General features: G+C 36.7%; 2 protein-coding genes across 3 annotated transcripts; both read right to left on the bottom strand.

Moving 5' to 3' along the window:
* Positions 1-2,698: 2,698 nt before the first annotated feature.
* On the bottom strand, positions 2,699-6,581 carry LOC133872288 (heat stress transcription factor A-3). The gene is made up of 2 exons (XM_062309765.1): positions 5,525-6,581; positions 2,699-3,940 (listed from the first exon to the last, which is right to left on the bottom strand). Exons 1-2 carry the CDS (start codon positions 6,104-6,106, stop codon positions 2,804-2,806), a joined length of 1,719 nt encoding a protein of 572 aa, XP_062165749.1. The 5' UTR covers positions 6,107-6,581; the 3' UTR covers positions 2,699-2,803.
* Positions 6,582-9,238: 2,657 nt separating this feature from the next.
* LOC133872787 (serine/threonine-protein kinase CTR1) lies at positions 9,239-20,553 on the bottom strand. Of its 2 annotated transcripts, XM_062310391.1 has the most exons (16): positions 19,812-20,553; positions 17,563-17,864; positions 17,323-17,467; positions 16,427-16,530; positions 15,444-15,652; positions 13,574-14,005; positions 13,353-13,393; positions 12,266-12,334; positions 12,061-12,161; positions 11,851-11,935; positions 11,602-11,700; positions 11,218-11,286; positions 10,981-11,112; positions 10,209-10,303; positions 9,913-10,121; positions 9,239-9,514 (listed from the first exon to the last, which is right to left on the bottom strand). In XM_062310391.1, exons 1-15 carry the CDS (start codon positions 20,406-20,408, stop codon positions 10,013-10,015), a joined length of 2,589 nt encoding a protein of 862 aa, XP_062166375.1. In that variant the 5' UTR covers positions 20,409-20,553; the 3' UTR covers positions 9,239-9,514; positions 9,913-10,012. The 2 variants fall into 2 exon arrangements, with proteins under 2 accessions (XP_062166375.1, XP_062166376.1); XM_062310392.1 differs by lacking the exons at positions 9,239-9,514; positions 9,913-10,121; positions 10,209-10,303; positions 10,981-11,112 and having other exon boundaries at positions 11,246-11,286; positions 11,851-11,940.
* Between the last annotated feature and the right edge of the window lie 3,930 nt (positions 20,554-24,483).

The following is a 24,483-nucleotide window of genomic DNA, read 5'->3' as shown; positions in this document are numbered from 1 at the left end:
ATATCAATTTACATGCAGGAAAATATTAAGTAGGACCAGGAAGTAACCTTGATTTGAAAAGATGATGTTGAAGTGCCCCGAATTAGAAGATATGCTAAAGAACCCAGCAGATTGGCTGACCCAAACTTGCTCCAAGAATTGATGCTTTGATTAGTGCCGTCAAGCAAGCACCAAGAAGTCTTCAAATTCTGCATGAAGTATATGTCTACTTTCAAAAACCGACCAAATTCTTATTAAAAGATATTTTAAGAAAATCACTACTAGCTTACTTATATTGACACTGCCTCCCTTTTTTTCCCCTGTTTCTGGGTGAGGGAGGGGAAGGCCCCGGAAGGGTGTTTCTTTTACAACATAAAGAAGATACAGCCTTACATTAGTACCCATTGGTTGTCAGAATCCACGGATGGTTTCATTTGCTTCAAGACCATGAAAATTTACCTGCCAAAGAAAAGACGATTTAGTATTATATGCCTGTGCGCAAAGGTAAGCTGGAGGGTTAGGGGTTAGGCATAGAATGTTTGTGAGAGGTGTCATGCATCTGTAATTATTGATGTGACATGGCAGCATTAACATTGTGCTTGACTTCCATGACCTTAATGACTGTCATGACCGACTCAATAGGGTTCACTTTGTAGGACCGTGTCATTGATCAATGTGACCATTTTAGCTAAATAGTTTTATGGTGCGGAAAGAAAGGCTATTAATGACCTTCATAACTTGCCCTAAAACTAATAGGAATACTTCAACTCCCTTAGATAGCTCACCTTACAAGCTGCTGAGGTGAACTAATGCATGTTCCACTTCTGTCTCGCAGTCCTATTTTAATAAATCAAGAATTCCACAAATGTAAATGACCGAGCAAATCAGCCTTAGCCTTAAGGCAAACTGCCATTGTCCAAGCACATCGACCTTCGCTTGCAGGCAAATTATAGACGTCTCCTCCACTATATCTAAAGTTTCTTTTAATTCAAAATTTGCAGCTCATAATGTGTTAGCAATCAGCTTGCAACATTGCCAACCGCAGAAAGATTATCTTACAAAGTAGTTGTAAGATATTGAAGGTAAGACATTAGAACAGTTTTCCTTGTGTTTGAATATCAATTGAAAACACCTGCAAAAAGAGGAGAAAAATAAGCAAAAGAGCTTGCCGGTGTGGCTACTAAGGGATGACTCCGATGTTAAGTTAGTAAAGTGTGTAAAGTGTTTAAAGAATAGCTTAGAATAAAAACATTACAAAATTTTGAAAAGAGACCAAAAGTTCATTTAACCTAGTTGTGGGTTTCTTTTTATAATGACTTGCCATCAACTGCTCACCGTCAGTTACTATATGATCATCCTTTTAAAGGTAGCTCATCTCACGTTTATTCACATTATTGTGCACTCTATACTTTAGATTCGTGGATTGGTGATAAACATGGCCCTAATGGCACAAAAATGGCCAAGTGATGTGGGAGAGAATCCCGTGTTTCAACTATTGGGTGAACTCGGGTCAGTGGGTTCATGTTTCGGTTATATGGGTTTGGTGCTTCGATTATGTGGGCTTCCTGGCCCATAAGCCCAGCATATATCAATTTATATGCAGGAAAAAATTAAGTAGGACCAGGAAGTAACCTTGATTTGAAAAGAAGATGTTGAAGTGCGCCGAATTAGAAGATATGCTAAAGAACCCAGCAGATTGGCTGACCCAAACTTGCTCCAAGAATTGATGCTTTGATTAGTGCCGTCAAGCAAGCACCAAGAAGTCTTCAAATTCTGCATGAAGTATACGCAAATTCAAGTTAGCTTGCAATTGCAGAGGCCTATTAGGCAACTATTAAGTTTTGATGTCATGAATCACAACATCACACAACAGTATTGAATCTTTCATATACTTTCTGTTCTGTTTGGTATATATTAAGTAATTAACAGAACTTTCGACCGAGCAAAATAGACATGTTCACAAGTCAGTGCAATGACTGCCTAGCCAACAAGAAACTACTCATGACACTTCTAATCAAGTTTAGCAACTTGATCAAACATAAACACGCCCTACTGAAGTATACAGACTTGTTCAAGTATCAATAATAATGGTGTTTTATGATATTGGACCAGGCAATGGTTACTAGGACTAGAAAGGATAAAAATATTCTTGGTGAAGGTTCTATTTGATGATCTCTGAACATAAAAACAGACTCTGATATTTCCTCTTTTCAGAAAACTAAAAACTAAAGGCAAAAGGCTGCAGAGTATAGCTTGATTACCAGATCAAAAAGGTCCTTGCATTCAACAACCAAAAAAAAAAAAAGCCTCCAGTAAGGGATAGCCATGAAGATCGACTACCAAAGACCAAACAATTGGCACCCATAATGAAAGCAAAGGCCAAATCACGCAGGTGTTTCTTATCAGTACCTGATTATGCAACAAGAAAGTCCAATTCTATGAACAGGATATCTTATCTGGACCATACATGATAGAAAGGGTAATGTAGAAAATGCAACCGAGCCCGATGAAACTCACATACCTGCATTCGTCACGACTCAAGAAAGTATTTGTCAGCAAGAAAACCAAGCAATACTAATGCAAATTATAAGATAAAATAATCCACTCAAAGAAAGAAAAAAAATCGACAAGAACTACCTAGAAAAATTAAACAATTAAATAGCATAATAGAAAAGTAAAAATTTAATTGAATGGAAGCTGAAAATCAAGAAAAAAAAAATTTAACACTGCAATTAAATCAATATATTTGCAAATAAATTGTCCAATGCTGATTTGTTCAACTAAAAAATCATTCAGATCCATAAGGGCAGCAAGCGCAGCAAGTTCAGAAGCAAATGAAGCCGTATGGATCCCTATTTTCTGATATATCATCTTTGGGTTGGCCATCTTGACTCTCGGGTTCCTCAGTAGTCCACTTATCGATGCCTGAACCTTCGGCCACTTGCAGTGAACCTAAATCCCAGACATCTGATAATCCGCTAGTCACTTCCAACTCTGGAACTTCATAGTTGATTAGACTACCCCACAACTCGCTGCTAGAGCTAGGCATAGCGGTACTTGGATCAAAACCCATGCTCCATGTGTCCTCTTGTTTAATGATGCTTTCAATCCCCGGAGATAACTCAGAAATAGCCTTTTCCTTCGCTATTTCTTCTGGGAAAGAGACAAGATACTTGGGATTAACCTCTTCTTGCGGGCTCATGAAATTCTTTCCTTTCAGATCTTCAGACCCCAGCCTTGATGACCCTTCTCCCACCTGCTCAGGGGTATTGGTAAATCCCTGCACTACAGCTAATTCATCTGATGGAAGTGGTATGTTTTCAGCACCTAAGCCAATTGGTTCTATCATAGTAACCATACCTTGTGAGAAATAATCCTCCGATTGTTCAACAGGATCTGGAGAAAAATCCGGGGCCGCAGAAGGTATAATGAGTTGTCTCCAATCTGGTTGGTACTTCACAACCTGCTCTTCCATGGAAGAATCCGATTTACACATTTCATGTTGATGCTGCTTGACAAACTTCCTCTTCATTCGTGGAGAACCTATTTCTCTCTGTTCCTTCTTCTGCTGAAGCTGGGATATGAATGCTGGGTTCTGCAGCAACTTTGTCACGAAAGAAAACATCTGCTTCTGTCTCTGCTCTACAGACTGGAGCCTCTGGTTCACTGATTCCATATGGTGAAAGGTACCCTGCTGCTGTTGCTGCAATTCAACAACCTCCTGCATCATCATACTCTTCTCCTTCCTCAGCTTCTCTACCATACTCTTCTCCTTCCTCAGCTTCTCTACCTCATCTTCCAGAGCAGGCCTATTTGCTTCGGTAGAAGGCCCAACATAGATCCCATTCTGCTGGGAATGAGTTGATTTGCGCCTCTGAATGTTCTTCAACAGATGTCTCTTCCCTCGCTGGAAAGCTTCATTGGCAAACTCCCACCTGTCGGTATCAATCTTGCGGAACCCCTGAATACAGTAACCAGGGTCATTTTCAAAATGAATAGGGAAGACTAACAAGTTTAGAAAACAAAATATAGATACGATAATTATCATCATAAATAGTTCATCAAACAATACAATTTGAAGCCGTTGATTTTCACGCTTAGGAGAAGCCGAATTGCCCTATATAATCTGTAAAATCATAAAAACAACTTCTCTAAACACAAAAGGAGGGGTCAGATGATAACATGCAGTATCTTGACGAACTAGGACAAAAACAGATGTTTCAATGAACCTGAAACTCTACCTGTAGAAGATGAACTCCCCACTCCGCTACACATTCAGAGGGGAATATTTCTTTTTGTTGCGGTGAGAAGCTTAAAACATACAGCCCCTCAACCCTAATTACGAGCCGATGAAGGAATAACCTCTTATCATTTACTAAGACATTCAACATTTCAACGTATTAAATTTCACAAAAAGAAAAGTCAAGCCTAACATGGAACATGATTTTTTGATATGATGATTATCATCATAAATAGTTCATCACAGAGTACAATCCAAAGCCATCGATTTTAACACATAGAAGAAGCCGAATTGCCCTATATAATCTGTAAAATCATAAAATTGCCTTCTCTAAACACAAAAGGAGGGGTCAGATGATAACATGCAGTATCTTGACTAACTAGGACAAAAACAGATGTTTCAATGAACCTGAAACTCTACCTGCAGAAGATCAACATCCCACTCCGCAACAACCCCAAGAGGAGGGAGAAGAAGAGATTCGAACTAGTGACCTCCGCCGCATGAGGCGTGGTCTCCAGTCGATCGAGAAAGTAAACCTCAAGATAACTTTTTGTCTCATATAGTTCAACAGTACACATACACCCGTAACAATGAACAAATCGAAATCACAAAAGATTAATCAGACACCACAAGGACACCACATTTCCAACATTTTACCAGCTCAAAGCACAGGCCATATTTAAATGCGAGACACTACATGCATTAAGAAATTATTTACAACCCAAAATCAGGAAAAGAACTCAGAAATGTATCAGGTTCCCTACAATTTCAAAAAAAATTGAGATTCTCAAATTATGTGAATTATATTTAAATCGTTTCATGCATCAAATGACATGAAAAATGCTACATATTAAAAATGTAAAATGTTAATGATGAGAATTGAGTATATTTTTATCATGTTCTTACATTTTATGTCGTATAAAAGTTTTGAGCAAAAAACTGTCTTTTGGTTTAGTAAAAAATAAGCGTCTCTTCAAGAGTGAAGAAAAAGCATTTTGCAATTTTTTATTTTTTTTTGTTGCCTCGATAACATGACATATCTTTAATATATAACATTTTTTACATCATTCAACGGAAAAAAAGACTTCAATTCACATAATTTGAGAAACTCAAATTTATTTAAAATTGTAGAGCATCGAAATCACGATTAACATCAAATAAAAAACAAAAACAAAACTACCCCAAAAGAAGAGAGAAAATTACAACTACAAAAAGAACAAACAAAAACGATACATAAAACAAAGAAAAACGATGTTACGTACAGATCACACCAGCCATAACAAGTGGTGTTACAGCGATACCCACATAAGTATTAAGCTGGCGGACAAAGCTGGAGAAATTGTTGTGCTTGAAATTCCGAGGCAGGACGAGTCTCGCAAAGTCCACCAGGTCCCACACTACAAAGCTCTCTCCAGTGGGTCCCCACGATATGATCGGGTCGAGCGCCGGGTCGTCCACCAGGTCGAACGTCTTCGACAGAAACGGTGGTATCAGATTGCCCTGCAAGCACTCGAGCGGCTGAGGCACGCCGATACTCTCCGAGTCTCTTCCTCCTCCTGTACTACTCGCCGGTATGGTTCGCGCTGTTTCGGCTAAAGGCGGTGATAGGTTTATGGTTGAGAAGGCTTCGAGGTCCATTGGAGGAGGAGGGCCCGAGATCCCAATGTTCTGCATGGAGAAACTAGCCGTGGTGTCCATGAAGAAAGACCCGGGCGAGAACGGTTGCGACTTTGTTTCGGGTTGTATCGGGGAGAGCCGGATCCCAATAGTCTCGGACTCCAACTCGGATGAACCAGACGACGACGTTTCGACGACCGGAGCTTTACCCTTCGACTCCGTAGGAGTTCTAGGTGGAGAATTTGGCAAGTGTTCGTCTTCTGGATTCATCTATAAGGTTGTTATAGGAGACTGAGAGAGAGAGAGAGAGAGAGATAGACTGGGTTTGTTTGTGCGTTAATGTACGAGAAATGAAATGGTGTGGTGGGTGAGATAAATGAGCAAATGAGGGTTGTAGAGGGGTTTAATAAGGGGGACTGGGGGGTTTATGCCGACAGACTGTTCGATAAAAAAATCTTGAAAGAGATTCAAGGCGGTGGAGGAGGTTCGCCTCTGCTTAGACCTCGTCTTCTAATTCGACGACCAGGGTTGTGTCGTTGTTCGTGCCGGCCCATTGATTTTACGTCTGGGTTTTGGGACAAGTTGTTGAGCCAGAGAGAGCGCCGACCTTTTGGGATGTTCAGGGGTTTTCTGGCAGTTTCCCTCGCTGAAGGGTGAGAGAGAGAGAGAGAGAGAGAGAGGTGTCGTTCGTGGGGTTCTGATTGAGTATGAACGGGAATAGATGGGGCCCAGTCTCGCGCTAGATATTTTTGTCTGTCTTGGCCGGTTTTACTGTTGGTTGCCTTGGGGGCGAAGCTAAATCGCTGGCCAATGGAAAGGGAATAAAGGTAGTGGAGTTGCATTTTGGATATGGGACTCTGTACTCTGTAGTGCAGACACGGTTGCCACGTCACGTCAGTATTATATCGAGTCAAGGAAAAAGAAAAAGGCAATCGCAAAAGGGACCAATCACAGAGATCTCGGGCCCAGGAGAAAAGGAAAAAGCAGATGACACGGTGACAAATCTGAAATCATTATTTTTATATTATTTAAAGAGAAAAATTTATATATAATTCATATTTTTATCAGATTAATGAATAATATATATATATATATATATATATATATATATATATATATATATATATATATATATATTAAATGTAATAAATGTTGATGTTGATATAACAAAATATTTAATATTAAATTTTAATAATTCCCAAATTACAAAATAAATATGAACATAACAATATCTAAAAGAGCTAGTTACAATAAATTTGATTAGGGCCTTGATACCGATAGGTATCAAGTCATTAAAATTAGCGTCACAGTCAAAAAATGAAGAATGATATTGTAACTTTTATTATAAGATTTTTATAAATTGACGTGTTAGTCTATTGGTCACTTATTATGTTTGTAGTTAAATAATTAAACTTACCTGTTAAATTTTGTTATTTAATTTTTTCACCATTAAACTATTGACACATGAATTGGTATAGAAATTATACTAAAAAATTATAATATTCCAAATATTTTCCAAAGATTAAAATTCCAAACAATAACTTTTTTTTTTTAGCAATATTGGGAAAGGGTTAAAGGAGTAAAAAAACCGAAAAAAAAAATGGACATGCTCCTCAACAACAAAACCAAAACAAAAATATAATGCAATAAATAAGAACTGAAAAAAAAAAAAAAAAACCCTAAACAAGAGCATTATTTTTTTGAAGAAGACAGACGCATATATAGCATATATATATATATATATATACATAATCAAATTATTGACATGGTTTGATCGAAATACAGATAGTCCTCTATGAAACGGCCAACAAGTTAGCTAGCATGTATCAGAAATAGTTGAACTTGTTAGACCAATTGATAGATGAAATTGCAAAGGCCTATAGTTCACTCAATTTAGACCATCTATATATTCAAAATGAATGATTTGAGTTCAATCATATATAAGCACTAAAAAAACTAAAAACTAAAAGAATTTATCAACCGCCCCAAAGGGATGCTTGAGGTGGGCCAATCACGTTCAAGGCAGTGAAATGGGTAGTCTGACGATCCCTCACCCTTTAAGGGGAATTTGGGCCACTTCAAGGAAGTGGTCAGCTACTTTCATTGGTTGACAAGCTTGACATGAGGTTAGTCAAAGCTTTATATATATATATAACACAAAATATGGGTGAGCAATCGAATTAGAAATCATATACAATTAATATAGGGTTAAAATTAAAGAAGAAGAAGAAGAAGCTATCAGGAATGGGCCAGTGAAAAAAAGGGAGACATGGTAAATTTTGGCATTTAATTTGAGAGAGAGAGAGAGGGGGAGAAAAAAAAAAGGAAGAGGGAGGAGGGCCTCGTCGTTCCTTAACCATATATATTATTACTTTCACATCTGCCAAAAGTTTCCAAATCTTCAAAGATTTCACAGTAACATGTTGAATATACTGAATATTTTATTGAATTGAATACATAAGTCAGTTCACAAAGATGAGCTTCTTTGACCTTTGTGAATTAGCTGCTTTAGATGCAGACAACCATAAACAAAAGGATGTCGATGTCGGACACGATTCTGATAAGAGATTTAGTGTGATTTACATATCACATTTAATTAATTATAGACATCTGTTTGAAATAGTTAGATATTAGATGGATCTTATGTATTGAGTATAGATATTTGTTTAAAATATTAAGATTTTGGCGATTTTATATTAAGTACGAAATTGGCGAAACATATCATCTGCCCTTGTCCAATTATAATAGTAATGGTCTCCCGCAAGAGGGCTACAGTATGGAGAAAAGAAGTGAGCAACCAGCCATAAGCCTGAAACGTTGTTCAGAGAGGGTCGAGTTGAAGTTGGATAATACTCTATAACAAGTTCTCACTTCTTATTGCACTTATCTAACAAAAAGTTTGAAAGCTTCACTTCCTCTTGAATTGTCAAGATTTTGAAAATGTAATCCTCGAATTATCAAACTCGTTTATTTGGCAAATATTTTTGAGACAAAAAAATAAAAATAAAAAATGAGAAAGAAATAGATTGATGTGATACAAAGGTGGGTTAATCTAAAACAAAGGTAAAATGAGTTTTAAATTATTTGCGAGTGGAAAATGAAAAAAAGTTGTTTATTAATGTGAAAAAAAAAAAAAAAAAATTGGGATAAAAAAGAGTGAGAGTTGCCCGGGACAAACCAACCCCCCTCTCTTGGTAGCCTACCCTACCCAGATTGCATGCAATCCGGTGCATATATCCTTTGTTGTAAAGATGCTCGTCTCCTGAAATTGCTTCGTAATGCAAATATAGTCATTGGTTTCTATGACCACTCCCAGGCTAGTTTCCTGAAATATCGTGAGAAAGAATTCCTGAGAAGTTTACTGTCTCTATTTTTCTAGGTGGCAGTTCAAGAGGAAAAACATGGACCTCTAACGAATTGACTACATTTCACAATTGGTATTTGGTACAAGTAAATACATGTGAAGACTGCTCAGTGTACAATGCTGGCAGAGTTGCTTTCCCATTAACTAATTCTAACTATTTACATACAAAATCATGAAAGTAATTGTACAATTTTCCATTATGGCACAACAGAATGACCTACCAAACAATATTATGTAGGAAGGCAGTTCCTTGCTTTGCGTAAAAAATCAGGGTTCTCAATTACCAATTAGAAGAGACATGTACAACAGTTATCCTGCAAACAATCACACCAATACAATCATTAGGAATTTGAACAATGCAAATTACGCATAATAGACGAAAAAAAGAGATGGGAAACAACCAGTGATAAATCACTTTGAGATTGTGTCTTAATTCTATTATAAATAAAATAATAAAAATAAATAAAAATGAAAAAAAAGAAAAGACATGCGCATGCCACCATTCCGTTCTTAATTGCCAAGATCTTTTAGGTAGAAGGAAATGCAGACTTGGAATCTCATAGCAAGTTGAAATTGTGTAACTGCCTAAGATTCCAAGGCTTTCCTCCTTTCTTCCCCATAACAAGACCCAATCATATCTCTGCTACAAGGAGCTCTAGGATTTGGGCACCACTAAACATTGGTAAATCAGAAGCTGAAGTTTTAGGCACACCTGAGACTATCTGAACAGCTTGTATTGCCTGGCCGACATCAAATCTCATAAGAATGATGTATTATGTGCATGAATAAGACGAATCATGTCTTCCACCCCTTCAGGTAATCAACATCATGTCTGCACGACCTGGTTGGGGCGTGGAAGGTTTAATCAATGGCTTCAAAGATTCCATGATACTGGAAAATGAAGGACGTTTCCAGGGCTCGCTGCAAAACCATTTATTAATGAAAAAAAAAAAGCATTCAAGGAAATTTATTGCACTACGCATATAGGAATTAAATTGCTAAGCTCACTTGGCCCAGCAGGCCTCAATTATCGAAGCTACTTGAGGATTCAAATCACGTGGAATGTCAAGCCTTTTTCCCTTAAAGCCAACAGCTGCCACAACCTAAAAGACAGTACAATTTAAGCTGACTAATCAAACAAATCAAACAAATGAGCTCAGGCAAATGTCTTCGCATGTGAGTGCAGATTACAAACATTAAAAGTAGAAAAAATGAAAGAGGTAATATTGAGTTAAGATGTATGGTCAATAAACCTATTATGCTCTCATTTGATAAATAAATAAATAAAACCTTTGTCATGCTCTCACCCTGGGGCAGAGCATCACAGCCAACCTACTTAATATCTAGTTTAGGGGCAAATTGATCAGCTTTATAGACATATTTAACTTGGAAGTATGGAAACTAGAGCTCAATAAATGTGCAGAGTTCCAATACTTGATGTCTTCATCAAGTCTCACATACTTAATGTGGAAGCATTTTAAATGAAAGAAGTTTTCTAAGGTCTCCAGATTATACTTCTTAATGCTGTTAAGATAATTAATTTGATTTTAACATGCTGTTTACTGAATGCTCTAACAAATTATTATTCTTCTATGACTTGAACCTGCCGAGCACCAAAATTGTGCTCTCTCTGGTTCTCAACAATCTCCCAATCATCAGTTACTAAATGATTTTCCCCAAGTCCCTTCCAAGTGACAGAATCAAAATTTCAACACAATAATACATCCATACATTCACTTTGCATGCTCTTACTTGTCAAATATAGCTACATATGACAAACCTGTGCTGGATTTAAATTACTCCATGGCTGTTGCAATGTCGCAAGCTCCCACAAGATTACACCAAAGCTGTAAACATCTGACTTTTCATTTGATGGCTCATCACGAAGAACTTCTGGGGCCATCCACTCAGGCTAGTGACATAGATATAGTTACATTATAATATTACACTAATGTGGCCCATACGCCTTATAATAATAACCAACTAAAGTATTGTTATCAAGTTCAACAGAACTTACGGTACCAGCGGCTGACTTTGATGACAGAAACGTGCTTGCCTTTAGTCGGGAAAGACCAAAATCGCAAACCTAAATGAACAGACCACACAATATATTTGAGGAAAAAGTGAAAGCAATCACCAAACATAAAACAAGAACTTCTCTACAAACTCAGGCTATATCAACGAACTCTAAAGGTCTGAGCAGACAACAGGACATACGGTCCAGAATATACTGTTTCCCATTCAAAGACATAAACATTTGCTGCTTAGTACAGGCTCATATCAACACAAAACTAATTTTACAAGAGCCAAAGGAAAACACAGCAGCAAATTGCCTAGCTGATTAATATTCACATGAAGAGAAGCAATCTAATTGGTAAGCTTGAAAACTTCTCACTCCTACCTTTACTGTATATTTTCTGTCAACCAGAAGATTTGGAGATTTTAAATCACGATGGACAACTGGAGGATTGCGCTTGTGAAGATAATTCATTCCCTTTGCCTGTATTAAACAATGATATATCATTTAGCCCAGAACAATCGCGATACCGTTGAGATATAATGATTTGACAACGATGATGATCATGATCCTCATAAAAGAACAGAAGAATAAACACGTCACAACAGAAAATGCAAGCCTTTGAATTCATACCACATCATAAGCCATGTTCAACCGACGCCTCTCATCCAACATCTCTCTAGCACCAGGCTTGTGCAAGAGTCTATACAAGCTACCTCTGCACTTTAAAGACAATACCTTAAATCATTAAACAATCTAAACCTTTTAAGCAGGACCGTGGGATAAAGTGGGGGTGGGGGTGGGGTTGGGGGTGTTAGAGTGCTTAAGAAAACAGTACAAAACCTTGATAAATATTCTGTGACTATGGATAAGTTTGGGGGCTGAGTGACCGCACCCATAAAGAGAACAATATTTGGATGCCGTAGGCGTTTCATTATTGCAACCTAACAAACAAAAGAAGTGAAACCACATCTCAAATGAAGGCTACAAATGCACAACTTTCTCAATAGTAGAGCAAAATTTGTTTCAAATTCTAAGCATTACAAACCTCCCTCAAAAATTCTCTGTGTCGTTCAGCAAGAAAGTCTTGCTCCATAAGAAGCTTCACAGCAACATCCTGGATGTAGAATTTAACGCAATGGAAAGTGGATCACATCTCAAACATTACCTTATAATTGAACTTTAACAAAACACATTGAAAGGGAGAATTTAACGCAATACAAAATGGATCACATCTCAAACATTACCTTATAATTGAGCTTTAACAAAACACATTGAAAGGGGATATTCTATGTCAAAAGTTAAAAACCCCAAACATGAAAAAAAAAAAACTAAAAGAGGGCGTTTGAGATGCAAGATAAGACACAATCTTCATTCTCAAACCAAAACAGAAGAAGGATGTGCCTCACAGCAACAGTAGATGCATTGCCAGCATATATATATTTTATGAGCAAGATAACATATTGTTAACAGCTCCAGAATTTAACCCAAAGGGGTAGCTTGGCTGGGAACCATGCCGCATCAAGCGGAGGTCACCAGTTCAAATCTATATTCCTCCCTCGCCTTGGGGCCAATTACTAATAAATATTAAAAAAAAAAAAAAAAAAAAAAAAAAACATACAAACAAACAGCTGCGGAATTTTGAACTGCAAGTAACCTTGCATGTTTATCCTCCATTTGACATAATGCAGATTATCGCCTTGCATATTATCAGCATAATGTACGTAGAGCTAGTGACAACATTATAACAAATAACCTTAAGGTTTCCCATCATGTTCTACACCTCAATATTACCTTTTTAACAAGTATTGTCCACCTCAATTAATATGCATTAGTAACATACAAATCCTAGATTTTTCACAGTTCTTTGGACTCCGTTGAATAGCTTTGCACACATCCAGAAGTTTTCACCTCCATATGTATATAATTGGTTCCCTCATCAAAAGTAATATTTTGATCCTCAACCTAACCTCTAAAGCCCATTCGTCCCATAAATTAAACATTTGATTTGCAAACACAGATTGATGCACTTGGACAGAAATAAGCCTTGATAATATCTTTAATTCTCTAAACAGCAGTATTCGCTTCTCCAGATTTTATATAGCAACATTATAATTAAAGGATAAGTTGCTTACCGAGCCATCCCAATCAGCACGATGAACAGTTCCAAATGAACCTGAAAACCAAATTGATTCAGAAGTATTCTCTTGTGAACAATTATTGCAATGAACAGAATTCCATGCATGAGGGCTATCTGGCCTCTCTCTGTTGTTAGAGAATCATCTTATTCACACTCACGATTGTCTAAACGTACTTATCAAAAATAGATTGTCTAAATGTGAGGACAGAAAAATACCTGCTCCAATTTTCTCTTTTAGAACAAGATCACTCCATGGGATCTCGTCTATATCAAGAGAATGCTCTTTATTCGTTTTACCGGGAACCAGCTGACCTCCCTCAGTGAACCTTGGATCCTCAAGAGTATCAAACCTCGGATTAGATATTGCCAAAGGTGGTTGAACATCTCTACGTCCAATAGGCAAGATATGTTTAAGAGGGGCTGTATCTTTGACCACATTGGTTGAGTCTGCAATATTCTGAGAAGGATTACACGATTTGAACAGCTCAGAATCTTGATTCTGGGCACTTGGCTGAGCAACTTTTGGGTGCAGAGGTAAGCGAGAAGTTTCGTCTTCATCACTTGAAATCAGCACATTGTCATTTCTATCTGTGTACTTCCTGTCATACTGCTTAGGATGCATGGAAATCCCAGGATCTTCACCAGTTCCTGATGATAAAAGACAATTGGTTGTGAATTGGTATCATTCGACTAGATCAAAACCTAACAACAATACAGTCATTGTCATAGTTATATTTAGAAAGCATAACAGAGAAATAAAACTTAATGGATGCCTTAACGTGCAACTAGATAATGAAATCCTTATTCCACAGTTGAAGACGTTGTATGAGTCCAGAATTATACATATATATATAGTGGTCTGCACCAACACATGCATCTTTTTCATTCGTCCTTCTATGGTAAAAGAGGATGAGATAAAGGTTGATGTCTTGGCTCATTTACATTCACTTTCAGAAGTTAAATTCAAGAAGGTAGAACAAATATTTCAGTAAGTTATTAATATCAATACAGTGAGAACCAAAATTATCTTTGAAATGCAAAACTACTTATAAACGAAAAACGGACAAGAGGTTAATCAAGTATTATGAGACATTACAAGGATGCTACAAACTATTTTCCCTAGGATTTATTAATATATATTTAATATGCTATACACATGCTCTCTAATTACCAAAACCTGGAGCTCAAATTTGAGTTCCCTCACAACCATCAAGTTGGGTTCATAAGCTATCCAATATCAGTGTCTCTGTAAGTTGTCTTCTGGGTTGAATATCAGCACACTTATACCAGAAGCCTGCTAAGTTTCCATCAATTCTTCATCATACATAAAAATGGCCACGGGCAACAGAATACCCATCCCATCAAGTATTGGTAAGTTTCTTTTTTTTGATAAGTAAGAAGAATTTCATTAGGTACATCAGATCTCCCTCTACTTTTCAGGCATAAAACCAAAATGAAGTGTATTTGCCATAACAAAGGCACAAAAAAAAAAAAGGAATAAAATATATAGACAAACCAACAACTGAATATAAGTTAGATACATGTAAATAGAAGCTCTGAATGTAAGCACATGATACAGTATGGAGTTGTTCCACATGGCCTTAAATATGGCATGTTACATATTGCCAGTAAAGAGTCCAAATCTAGAATTCTCTAATTGGATCCAACCTACCTAATTATTGATTCCATCTAAGGCCTAGAACCCAATGACAAACACCGAAAATCACCTTATACAGTAGATTATCCTATTGCTACCTTTAGTGCCTCTAATGCACACATGTTCTGAAGCATGGTGAAAGGTTGAGTGGAAAAGATGGATAACAAGCTAGCCATCAATTGTTCAATTCTTGCTACAATGTGAGCATTAAAAATTGCCAAAAGAGAATTCTTTTATATACGAGTAGCTTACTACAGATAGATCATAAGGCAAAAAAATATACACAATAAAGCAGATTTGAACAGCCACAACACTTTTAAGTTTAGCGTATCATTATAGGGAAAAAAAATTATAAAAATAAGTTCCAAACTCAAACATGTTACAATACAAAAATATATTTTATAGTTACTTTGAGAATCAAACACTCACCTGTGGAAGCATCATCAAATACGAGATTAAGTGATTCGCAGTCCGAGAAATACTGCTTGGCCAGTGACCTGAAATCAATGGTAGGTTCAACTGGTTTAAGTCGTGGAAAGCGCAATGGTGAAGAAATTGAGATGGAAGAAGGACCATTGAGCAAGGAATCAGGCACGCATAAGTAACCTGGCTTCCCAATCAAATCAACCAGACATTCCCTGAAATATACAAGTTATACCTCATGAGGTGTCTCTGCCAATAAGATGATACTGAACAATAAAGCAGAGGCTTATATATGTGTGAAGGGGACGATAAAGATACACAACATATCTATACATATAAGAACATTATCAATATTATTATATGATAAGTATACGTACATACATACAAGGTAGAAATATTAAAATTAATGCAGGAAGTGTCTGGACAATAGCACTTTTAAATAATTGGGTTAAGTACTTCTATGGTCCCTGAGTTTTCACAGAGGTTGACACGTGGTGAGCCGTTAGTTTTTGGATAGAAAACTTAACCGAGGTACCAATTAGGTCTTTTCCTAAAATTGAGGTACCATCTGTGATGCAATTTGAAACTCAGGGACTAAAAAATAAAGTTGTGAAAACTCAGGGACTAAAAAGGTATTTAACCCTAAATAATTTCAAAACCTAGATCACAAATATTCTCAGCAGAAAGTCAAACTTAATACTTCATGACTGAAAAAGCAAGTAATACTAAACTCAAAAAATGTTATAAAAAAGTATTCTTTAATACAACTTATAAATTGATCAGATTTATCTTCCACCCGTATCATTTTTATTAGTGAAACACAAATGTTACACACAGGAACGACTCGCTCTGTACAAGGAAGAAATTCTCGATAACTTACTGTCCCCATGGAGTTGCTTAACTTAGAATTTACACCCAAGGAACTCAGTTGAAAATTGCATTACTTCTTTAGGACAATGATAGATACCACACTTACTGATGAAGCATACCTGCCGAGCCCAAACCGGACAAGACAAGAGGAAGAATCATCTCTTGTGCAGTATTTACAGCCCTTGGCTATTCGACATGGTAGATTGATTGTGTCAGCTAGCACCTGCAGAAATCGTATTTGATTCCTCAGTAATAATTAAAATATAAAAGACCCCAAAAGTCACTAGAGTTGCACAATTTCACCAGAAGGAAGAACCAAATATTTCGATTTGGGTTGAGTTTGTTTTGATGTAAAATGGTTTACGAGGGACAATGCTTTTAGTCGAAAATATTTTCAGGAAATATTATTGATTTTCCATTATTTGGTTGAGACCCTGAAAATAATATCGAAAACATTTTTTGTTGTTTTTCTACTGCAACTGAAAACTAAACTGAAACTACTCAAATATTTTTCTACAGGGAAACGGTGAGGGAGAATTACAATGGGGGGGGGGGGGGGGGGGGGGCAGGGGGCGGGCTACAACGCCGGGAGGACAGAGGCAATTGTAAGGGGTAGGGGGTTATGATGGAGCAGGGAAGATGACAGGCGACAGTCAAAGGAGGGTGGCATCAGAGCAAAGGGTGGCTAGGTTTCTTTGTTGGGGTGATGGTCGTCATGTGGGAGGAAGGTTGGGACGGGGTACGGGGAATGGCAACCAAGAGACGGATGGGGGTAGTGCTAGGGGAGGAGCAATTGCAATACTCTATGAAGGTGGGTGGTGCTACAGTTCGGGGGGAGGATGGTAGGGAAGAGAGTGGGAAACAAGTTCAAGAAAATGATTACGCCTGCCTCTCCCTACAATGGCAAAATTGCTATTAACTCGAAAATCATTTTCTGTTAACCAATATTTTCCATCCACACTTAAAAGTTTTTTAGTGAAGTAAATTGAATAAATCAAATAGAGAGGAACCTTACTTTAAACAATATAGCACGATGTCTGCAGAGGCCAGCAGATAGTCTACCTATTGGAATGACAACAGATCCAAAATGATATTTTTGATCATCACTGCACTCCCTCCAGATGGGAACAAAGTCATCTTCTCCCGTGGAAGCTGAACCCCTTGTGATAGCAATAAAAATTTGGTTACAAAAGAATGTTAGGAACAGATTTCTTCTGGGAATTTGTGAATAGAAGGTATGGTGTAGACAACTCACCCCATTCCGTTGCAGACAAGCTTTGCAAGCTGATCAACAACCTCTTTTGTGGTTGTGCAACTACTAGAAATGTTGAGAGCCCTATTTTGGAATTCCTTTAAGCTTGGATCACTACGTCGATCAATCAAAACCACTTCAATTGAAGAATCAGCAGTTGGATCAACAGACCTTAGCAATTCAATTGATGGAATACGACCATTCTCTTGAAGCTCAGTGCAAACAGACCATACATATGGATTCATCCCATGAATCAGATAAAACCCATCAGAGACTTTGTCAAAGTATGACAGGCAGCCATTCACCTGAAGCAGGTTAGATTAATAAAGAATACATTCAGTGTCACATACATAGATGTCATATACCCACAAAACATAACATGTAATTCACTAAAATAATAGTCTTAGTTCTTATCTCCATTTGCTAGCAGATAATCAAAGGATAAGAAAATGAAACTTAAAAACCTGTTTTTATCTCTAACATCCTGAAAGTCAACTCCACTAGACCAAATAGATTTATAAGGCTCATTTCATATATACTGACGATACCTATACATTATTATTATTTGGCAACGAGTTCTCATTCAGATGGCACTTCATCCCCTTGTAAAACAAGGTGGAAGGTGAGGTCATGTGTGTAAGACAAAGAGGAAGGTGGGGTTGTGGATTCAATACCTACTAGACGCAAGTGTAACGTACCAATCAAAATAAAATATCTATACCATTATATTAATACCAACCCCCCAACTAATGAAGGGGCATTTCTGAACCTGAGTCACACTTTAAACTTTAGTAACTCCCATTTTTCACTTGCTAACAATTGTCCAGCTTTCAATTTGAAGTTTTACCTAAAGTATATAATCAGAGTAAGAAAATTTAACTCCTACATAAGTAGAAGGGTTTGAGTTTTACACTGATGAATTGAAAAGACACTCTAACAACTAGGATACTTCACTTTGCTAAACCCTTCACCCCATCCCCGCATTTCTTTGTTTAATATATTTATAAGCTCCTCTTTGTTATTTACTCTACAGAAAACCTACCAGGTCCTTTAGATAAACATTTTTTTTTATAAGTATAAACATAACATCCATATTGATGTTTTCTGACTTCTCCAAACATAATGACCATCATATTCAGTCCTAAAATTTAAAAACAAAGAAAAATCACGTCATACGGTTGTTGATGTTGATTGCTACATATGAATTTACAATAGAATAACTCTGGTTCACTTACAAGTTAAGTGACGAATGGGTGTCACCTAGAACATGGCGCTTGTAATTCACTCATACAACCACATTTCTATGTTTTATGGTGCTCTATTTCAATTCCTTTTGTATAAGTAATACTGAAATTTTGTCAGAAAAAAAAAAAAAATGAGAGACCTCAACTATACAGGATGTACATAAAAGGCCCACCAAAGGATACATTCAAAATTCAGCTGGTCTATAAGAAAACCGGAAGGAGCCAAAAGCAATCATCCACTCATATAATGATATCAAGACTAAAGATTTAAGCTGAAGCGTGGAAAGCTCAACACCATTAAAGGTCCTATCGTTCCTTTCCCTCTATTAAACTTGCTTTCTTTCCCATAAGAAAGAAATTAGATCACCATTGCTTGGATTCAACTTTTATATTCAGTGATATACAAGGTCTCATTTCCAATCAAAATGTAACTTATCACAATCTTTATAAGTGCATTAACCTAAGCATTCTGTGGCCTTTCTACCATCACTAGGACTCCATTCCACTTATACTGTACAGTTCCCTTCACACGTACTGTCAATATTTCTCAATGCATGCCACTTAAAAAAACACTTCTAATAATTCCTCCCATCTAGCTCTTGATTTCATATTCCAACTTTTCCTTTCCTATTCCAATTCTCTCACCAACAGACCTCTATAATGATTCCTCACAACATAACATTTTATATCCAACTAGGTCAGTTTAGCTGAAAAAAACCCTGGCCAGGATTTGGAGAAAGCATTTAAGATTTAGCTCATGATTACGGATATTCAACCACTGATGACAAACCATCAACAAAACCAATATGCCCAATCTCAAAATTAAGACATCAGACTAGCTATTCCACTAAAAATTGCATACTCCACAGTGTTTCCATAATCTTGCTAATAATTCAGTTCAGTAACTCTAGAAACCAAAACCAAAACAAACCAAAGCAAATTTTTTTTTGACAGCTGAGAGAAACATAAATTATAGCTGAGGAAAACAGAATTCATAATAAACCATACCCAGAAACGATGTGACAATGCCTCAGCGAAGCCTGACCGCGACGCCGATTCTTCGGGGTTAGGATCCAAGAAATTCGGATCATCAACACAGGCCGCCTCCGACGAAAGCCTCAGCGCCAGAGCCAGCTGCAACTGGTAACTCTCCTCCGTCTGCTGGGCCCAGCTCTTCCCGGACGACGACCCTCCTCCGGTGGTTCCCACAGCCTTCGCCCTCAATTCGCCGCCGCCGCCGCCGCCGACTCTGAACGACACATCATCGTGCATGTATCCCAGGCTGTCGATCTCGGTCGCCACCGCCGTCAACGGCGTCGGCGCGTAGTAATCCCCGGAGAGCGAGCTTTCGCCGAAGCTGCTTCCGCTCGATTGCCTCTGCAAACCGATCGACGACGAGTACGGGTTCGGGTTCCCGATCCGATTGCCCCTGTGATCACCGGTCGCGTCCCAATCGAAGCCTCTCTCCGCCTTCCCCTTATTGTTGTTGCTCTTTCCCTCTCCGGACAACGACTCGTAGAACGACGTCGTCGGAGCTCCGGCGAACTGGTCGTCGGGTACTTGGCTAAGGAGTGTGTAGTTCGATCTTCTCGCCGGCATTTCCATCAAGATATCGCGGATTCCAATGCTCACGAAATCCTAGAAACCCTAGCATCCGCCATTTTTGATGAGGAAGAAAAGGGGTTTTGGGGTTTCTCTCTCTAGAATTTCGGTGTTTCTCTCTCTAGAATTCGATTGTCGGAGAGAGAAATGAAAGTGAGTGCGCTTTTATTCAGTGGCGTAATGGTAATATAATAATATTCTTTTGCTTTTTTCCAAATAATACCAATTATACAAATCGATTTATATAAAATTTTAGCATAACTTACATGTTACAGTGATATGTATCCTTTCATGAGAAATGTATTTTTTTATTAATATTATTAAAATAGCATGTGAGATGTATATTTATTAAAATAATATATGTTTTTTAGATGTCAATACACATTAATTTATACGTCGGTCATATAAACATTTTACTAACCAATTTGTAAAAAAAATTTGTCGTCCTAATTATATCGACTCTTTTCGTTTTCGGTGCATGCCGAAACCCCGATATTTCGTTCACACACTGCTTTGGGCTTCTCTTCTTTCTTTCTTTTTTTTATTGTTTTCTTTTATTGGTAACTTTGGGCTTCTCTTGTTTGGGGTTGTTTTGTGGCTGTGCATGTGAATTTATCGGATCATAACCCGTAAAACGTTTGGTATTTTATTATTCATATCTTTAAAAAAAAAATTAATTAATCATTATCTATAAATTAAATTATTAATATTTTTTATATTAATATTTATCATTTTTATTAATTAAAAAATATTAATATTGTTATCTTTATCTCTATTAATTCAAAATTCATTAATTTATTATATTATTTCGTATTTTATAAATAATAAATATTAAGCAAAATCTTAACTATTTAATTTTAAATAATATATATATATATATATATATGAATTAATACCATAAAAATTATATCCAATCTTAATCCCTAATTGTTAATTATGATCGATATATGAATGGGAACAGAAGCACATCGGTTCAATTACTTTTTCTTTTACTATAATCATTGTAATTTGCTCAAATTTATGGATGGATCAATACACCATAATAAATTGTGAAGAAGTTTTATCTTGTATTTAATCAAGATTGAAGATTCGTATTTGGTATCTAATATTTTAATCAAGATACATATTTAATCAACCATAAAGTTTTTTGTTTTTTTCAAGAACTAGGGAAGCATAATTTATTATACATACGGCCACATTAATTTCTGTTCCCATGAAATAGTTGAGTATTTATTTGACCTTCGGTGCCATTGATTATACTTTAGATTTTTTTTTTTTTTTTTTTTTTTTTTTTTTTGAACGGATCAGCATGTGCTAACCATTGATACTAAAAAGCCCGAAGGCATACAAGATGAGAAATGAGGGACAAACCCCTCACACTCTAAGTCAGAAGGATTTGCCTTAAAAACAGCTGCCTAAGTAGAATCTCAAATCTCACTAGAATTACAATTAAGACCCCTTACAATAAAAATTCCAATAAAATTTGAGCCACACATAAGCAAACTGTACATAGTAACATGGGGAATACACAACACAAATGCAAAAAACTCTAAAAAGTCGCCGGCAGTGGAGTAGGGAGGCAGCTTCACCGGAGTAACGGCGCGTGCCTTAACCGGAAGCACCCAGCAATAGATCCGTCGCCGTAGACCCCAGGCGCCGCCAAGCACGGCCTGAAAATGCGGAGCGTGGCCTACACGTGCAGTTAGAGAGCAAAGGCTCCCTGTCGCGTGAGGACCACGCGCCGAACTCCAGAGACCAACACGACCGAAGCTTTCAGCATCAAGGGCGGAAGACGGCAGGGAACGCGGCTGGGTGGCGCGTGTCTAGCAGAAGTCAACGGACGTGTGTAGATCTGGCTTCAAAAATCCGAGGAAAAACCATGAAAGTCCGGCCAAAACACACCGTCGACGACACTAAAGCCGGCCTCACCCCACCTTAGACTTCATAAAAAGAGTCTTCCTGCCAAAACGGAAAGAAAAACAAGAAAAAACAAGACAACAAAGCTACCATAGCCCAAAGGGCTAGGAGAAGAACAGCCACCATCGGTTCAACCGGGGGGAACAAAACTCTACAGTCCTAAAGATTGAGAGGACAAAAGATTTTTGTTTTTTTCATAGTGCAGATTAGTTGAATGTATTTTAAGTTGATTCCACTAATCGGTGACCTAAATAGCTTTGATTTAAAATATTAAATTTAAGAGTTCTACGCTATAAAATTTATTACATACTTTTTACAAATTGAGGTGGCTCCCTAATAGTTAATAAAAAAGAATTTGGCGTAGATTTTATATTCTGTAGTTTTTTTTAACGGTTTATATTTAATTTTACTTCTTTTTTTTTAAAAAAAAAATTATATAATTAAATTTGAATTGTTGAAAAATTACAGCACATATACTGTAGTTAAGCCAAATCCAATAAAAAAACTGACTCGTAAACAAAAAATTTAAATTGTTGATGTAGTAGTTGCTGCATAAGAGAAAAGGAACGGGGTGAATTTTCTTCTGTATAAAGTGAAAGATAATTGGAGTCTTAGCAGTACTGCCCTAAAATCATAACAAAGACAAACTCCACCAATGAATGGTTTGTTCAAGTAAGTATAATTTAATCTTGACCAATCAATAAAACTGATCTCTGCTTTTCCCAACAGATTCAGGGAATAAAATCAGAATCTTTTGCCACTTGTAGCATTAAAGATAGCAAGTAGCCTACTTGATCGAATGCCCTTCTTCTCTGTGCCCCATAGAATTTCTTACACACTGTTTGGCTTGCCCCAGATGAAAGGACAGAAAGTTTCCACAAGTGGGAACTGTTTTGCAGCTCAACTATATATACATTAACCAAAGCATACTATTTTAAAATCCATTGAATTTGAAGCACTTAAAATCATTGCTAAGGAGGTCGATGAATCTTAAACTGTGATTAAGAAAGATCTTGCTTCGTCAAAGGCAATTGCAGTAAAAAACTACCACGCATATATTATAGTTTTTTTTTTTTTTTTTTTTTTTTTCTCGTTAGTAAAATAAACAATGGGAGTGTCTTTATAATTCACACGGAAACAATTCATCTTCTCAATGTATATGAGTATTACAATCTCCTGCTTAAATTATTGACTTTCTCATCATAGCCATGTCATGTAATGCTCTGGTACCTTATGGCACTATTAGGTTGCTCTTATACCATTTGTAATAACATAAGAAAAACATTAACCACGTCTACACTGTCACTCCAAAAATACTTGTTATAATTAAAACTTCACAAAATCGCTTATAAAAGCATAATCTCACTAATAAATAACTAATTATCCATACGATTTGCAGAAGATTCATGAGGCATGAATAATGGATTTTGTATATGACATATGCACAAAATCCAGCGGTTTTATAGAATCAATTTTGTTTTCTCTTTTATTTTCACTATCTAGTATACTACTATCACAACTTTCGCACTCTTCAGTAGTTACAGCTACCATTATTTTTCATTCCCTGGTTATCACTATCATAACTTTGCACTATTCAATACTAATACCACTATTTGACACTCTCTGGTATATTGCTGTCATAACTTTCACACTCCCAGGTAGCTACTGCTATTCATGTTGGTGGTTACTACTACTAATTTAAAATTCCCAATAGTTACCGTTATCATTATTATTTTTTGGGCAAACTTAGGTACTACCGCCATACTCATTCATCACTTTTTGCCCTTCCTGATAACCATTATTGTCTTCAACATGGTTTGAAAAATTTTTCCATGAATTCTCTCCACTTAGTTAAATAGGGAGAGTATAATTGTCTTTTCACATTTTTACATACTCTCATTTTTACATTAAATGGAGAGGATTCTCTCCGTTTCAAATTGAGAGGATCCAAATTATTTCCCAAAGAACAGATTCATAATTATTTTACAATTGTCTTTTACAAGTTTTTATGAAACGTAATTTTTCCATTGAGTTATAAGATTCATAATTATTAGTAAATAAAAATAACAAATCATCATTTGAATCTACACTTTTTTTTTTAAAAAAAAATTATTATTATTACACCATTATAATTGTATGATAGTTTAGTAAGAGTAATTAG

The sequence above is a fragment of the Alnus glutinosa genome, chromosome 7, assembly GCF_958979055.1.
Source record: "Alnus glutinosa chromosome 7, dhAlnGlut1.1, whole genome shotgun sequence".
Classification (NCBI taxonomy): Eukaryota; Viridiplantae; Streptophyta; class Magnoliopsida; order Fagales; family Betulaceae; genus Alnus; species Alnus glutinosa.
The sequence above is the reverse complement of the archived record's forward strand: the minus strand, read 5'-3'. Positions and strand labels throughout refer to the sequence as shown.

Bases quoted from the DNA above. Each gene is read 5' to 3' on its own strand.
- LOC133872288 (XM_062309765.1), bottom strand. From the start codon at position 6,106: ATGAATCCAGAAGACGAACACTTGCCAAATTCTCCACCTAGAACTCCT. The intron at 3,941-5,524 runs GTGGGTATCGCT...TACTGTATTCAG, and splicing joins TCCGCCAGCTTAATACTTAT to GGGTTCCGCAAGATTGATAC.
- LOC133872787 (XM_062310391.1), bottom strand. From the start codon at position 20,408: ATGGAAATGCCGGCGAGAAGATCGAACTACACACTCCTTAGCCAAGTA. The intron at 12,335-13,352 runs GTAAGCAACTTA...TTCTACATCCAG, and splicing joins GTGCTGATTGGGATGGCTCG to GATGTTGCTGTGAAGCTTCT. The intron at 10,122-10,208 runs GTGAGCTTAGCA...ATGGTTTTGCAG, and splicing joins ATTGAGGCCTGCTGGGCCAA to CGAGCCCTGGAAACGTCCTT.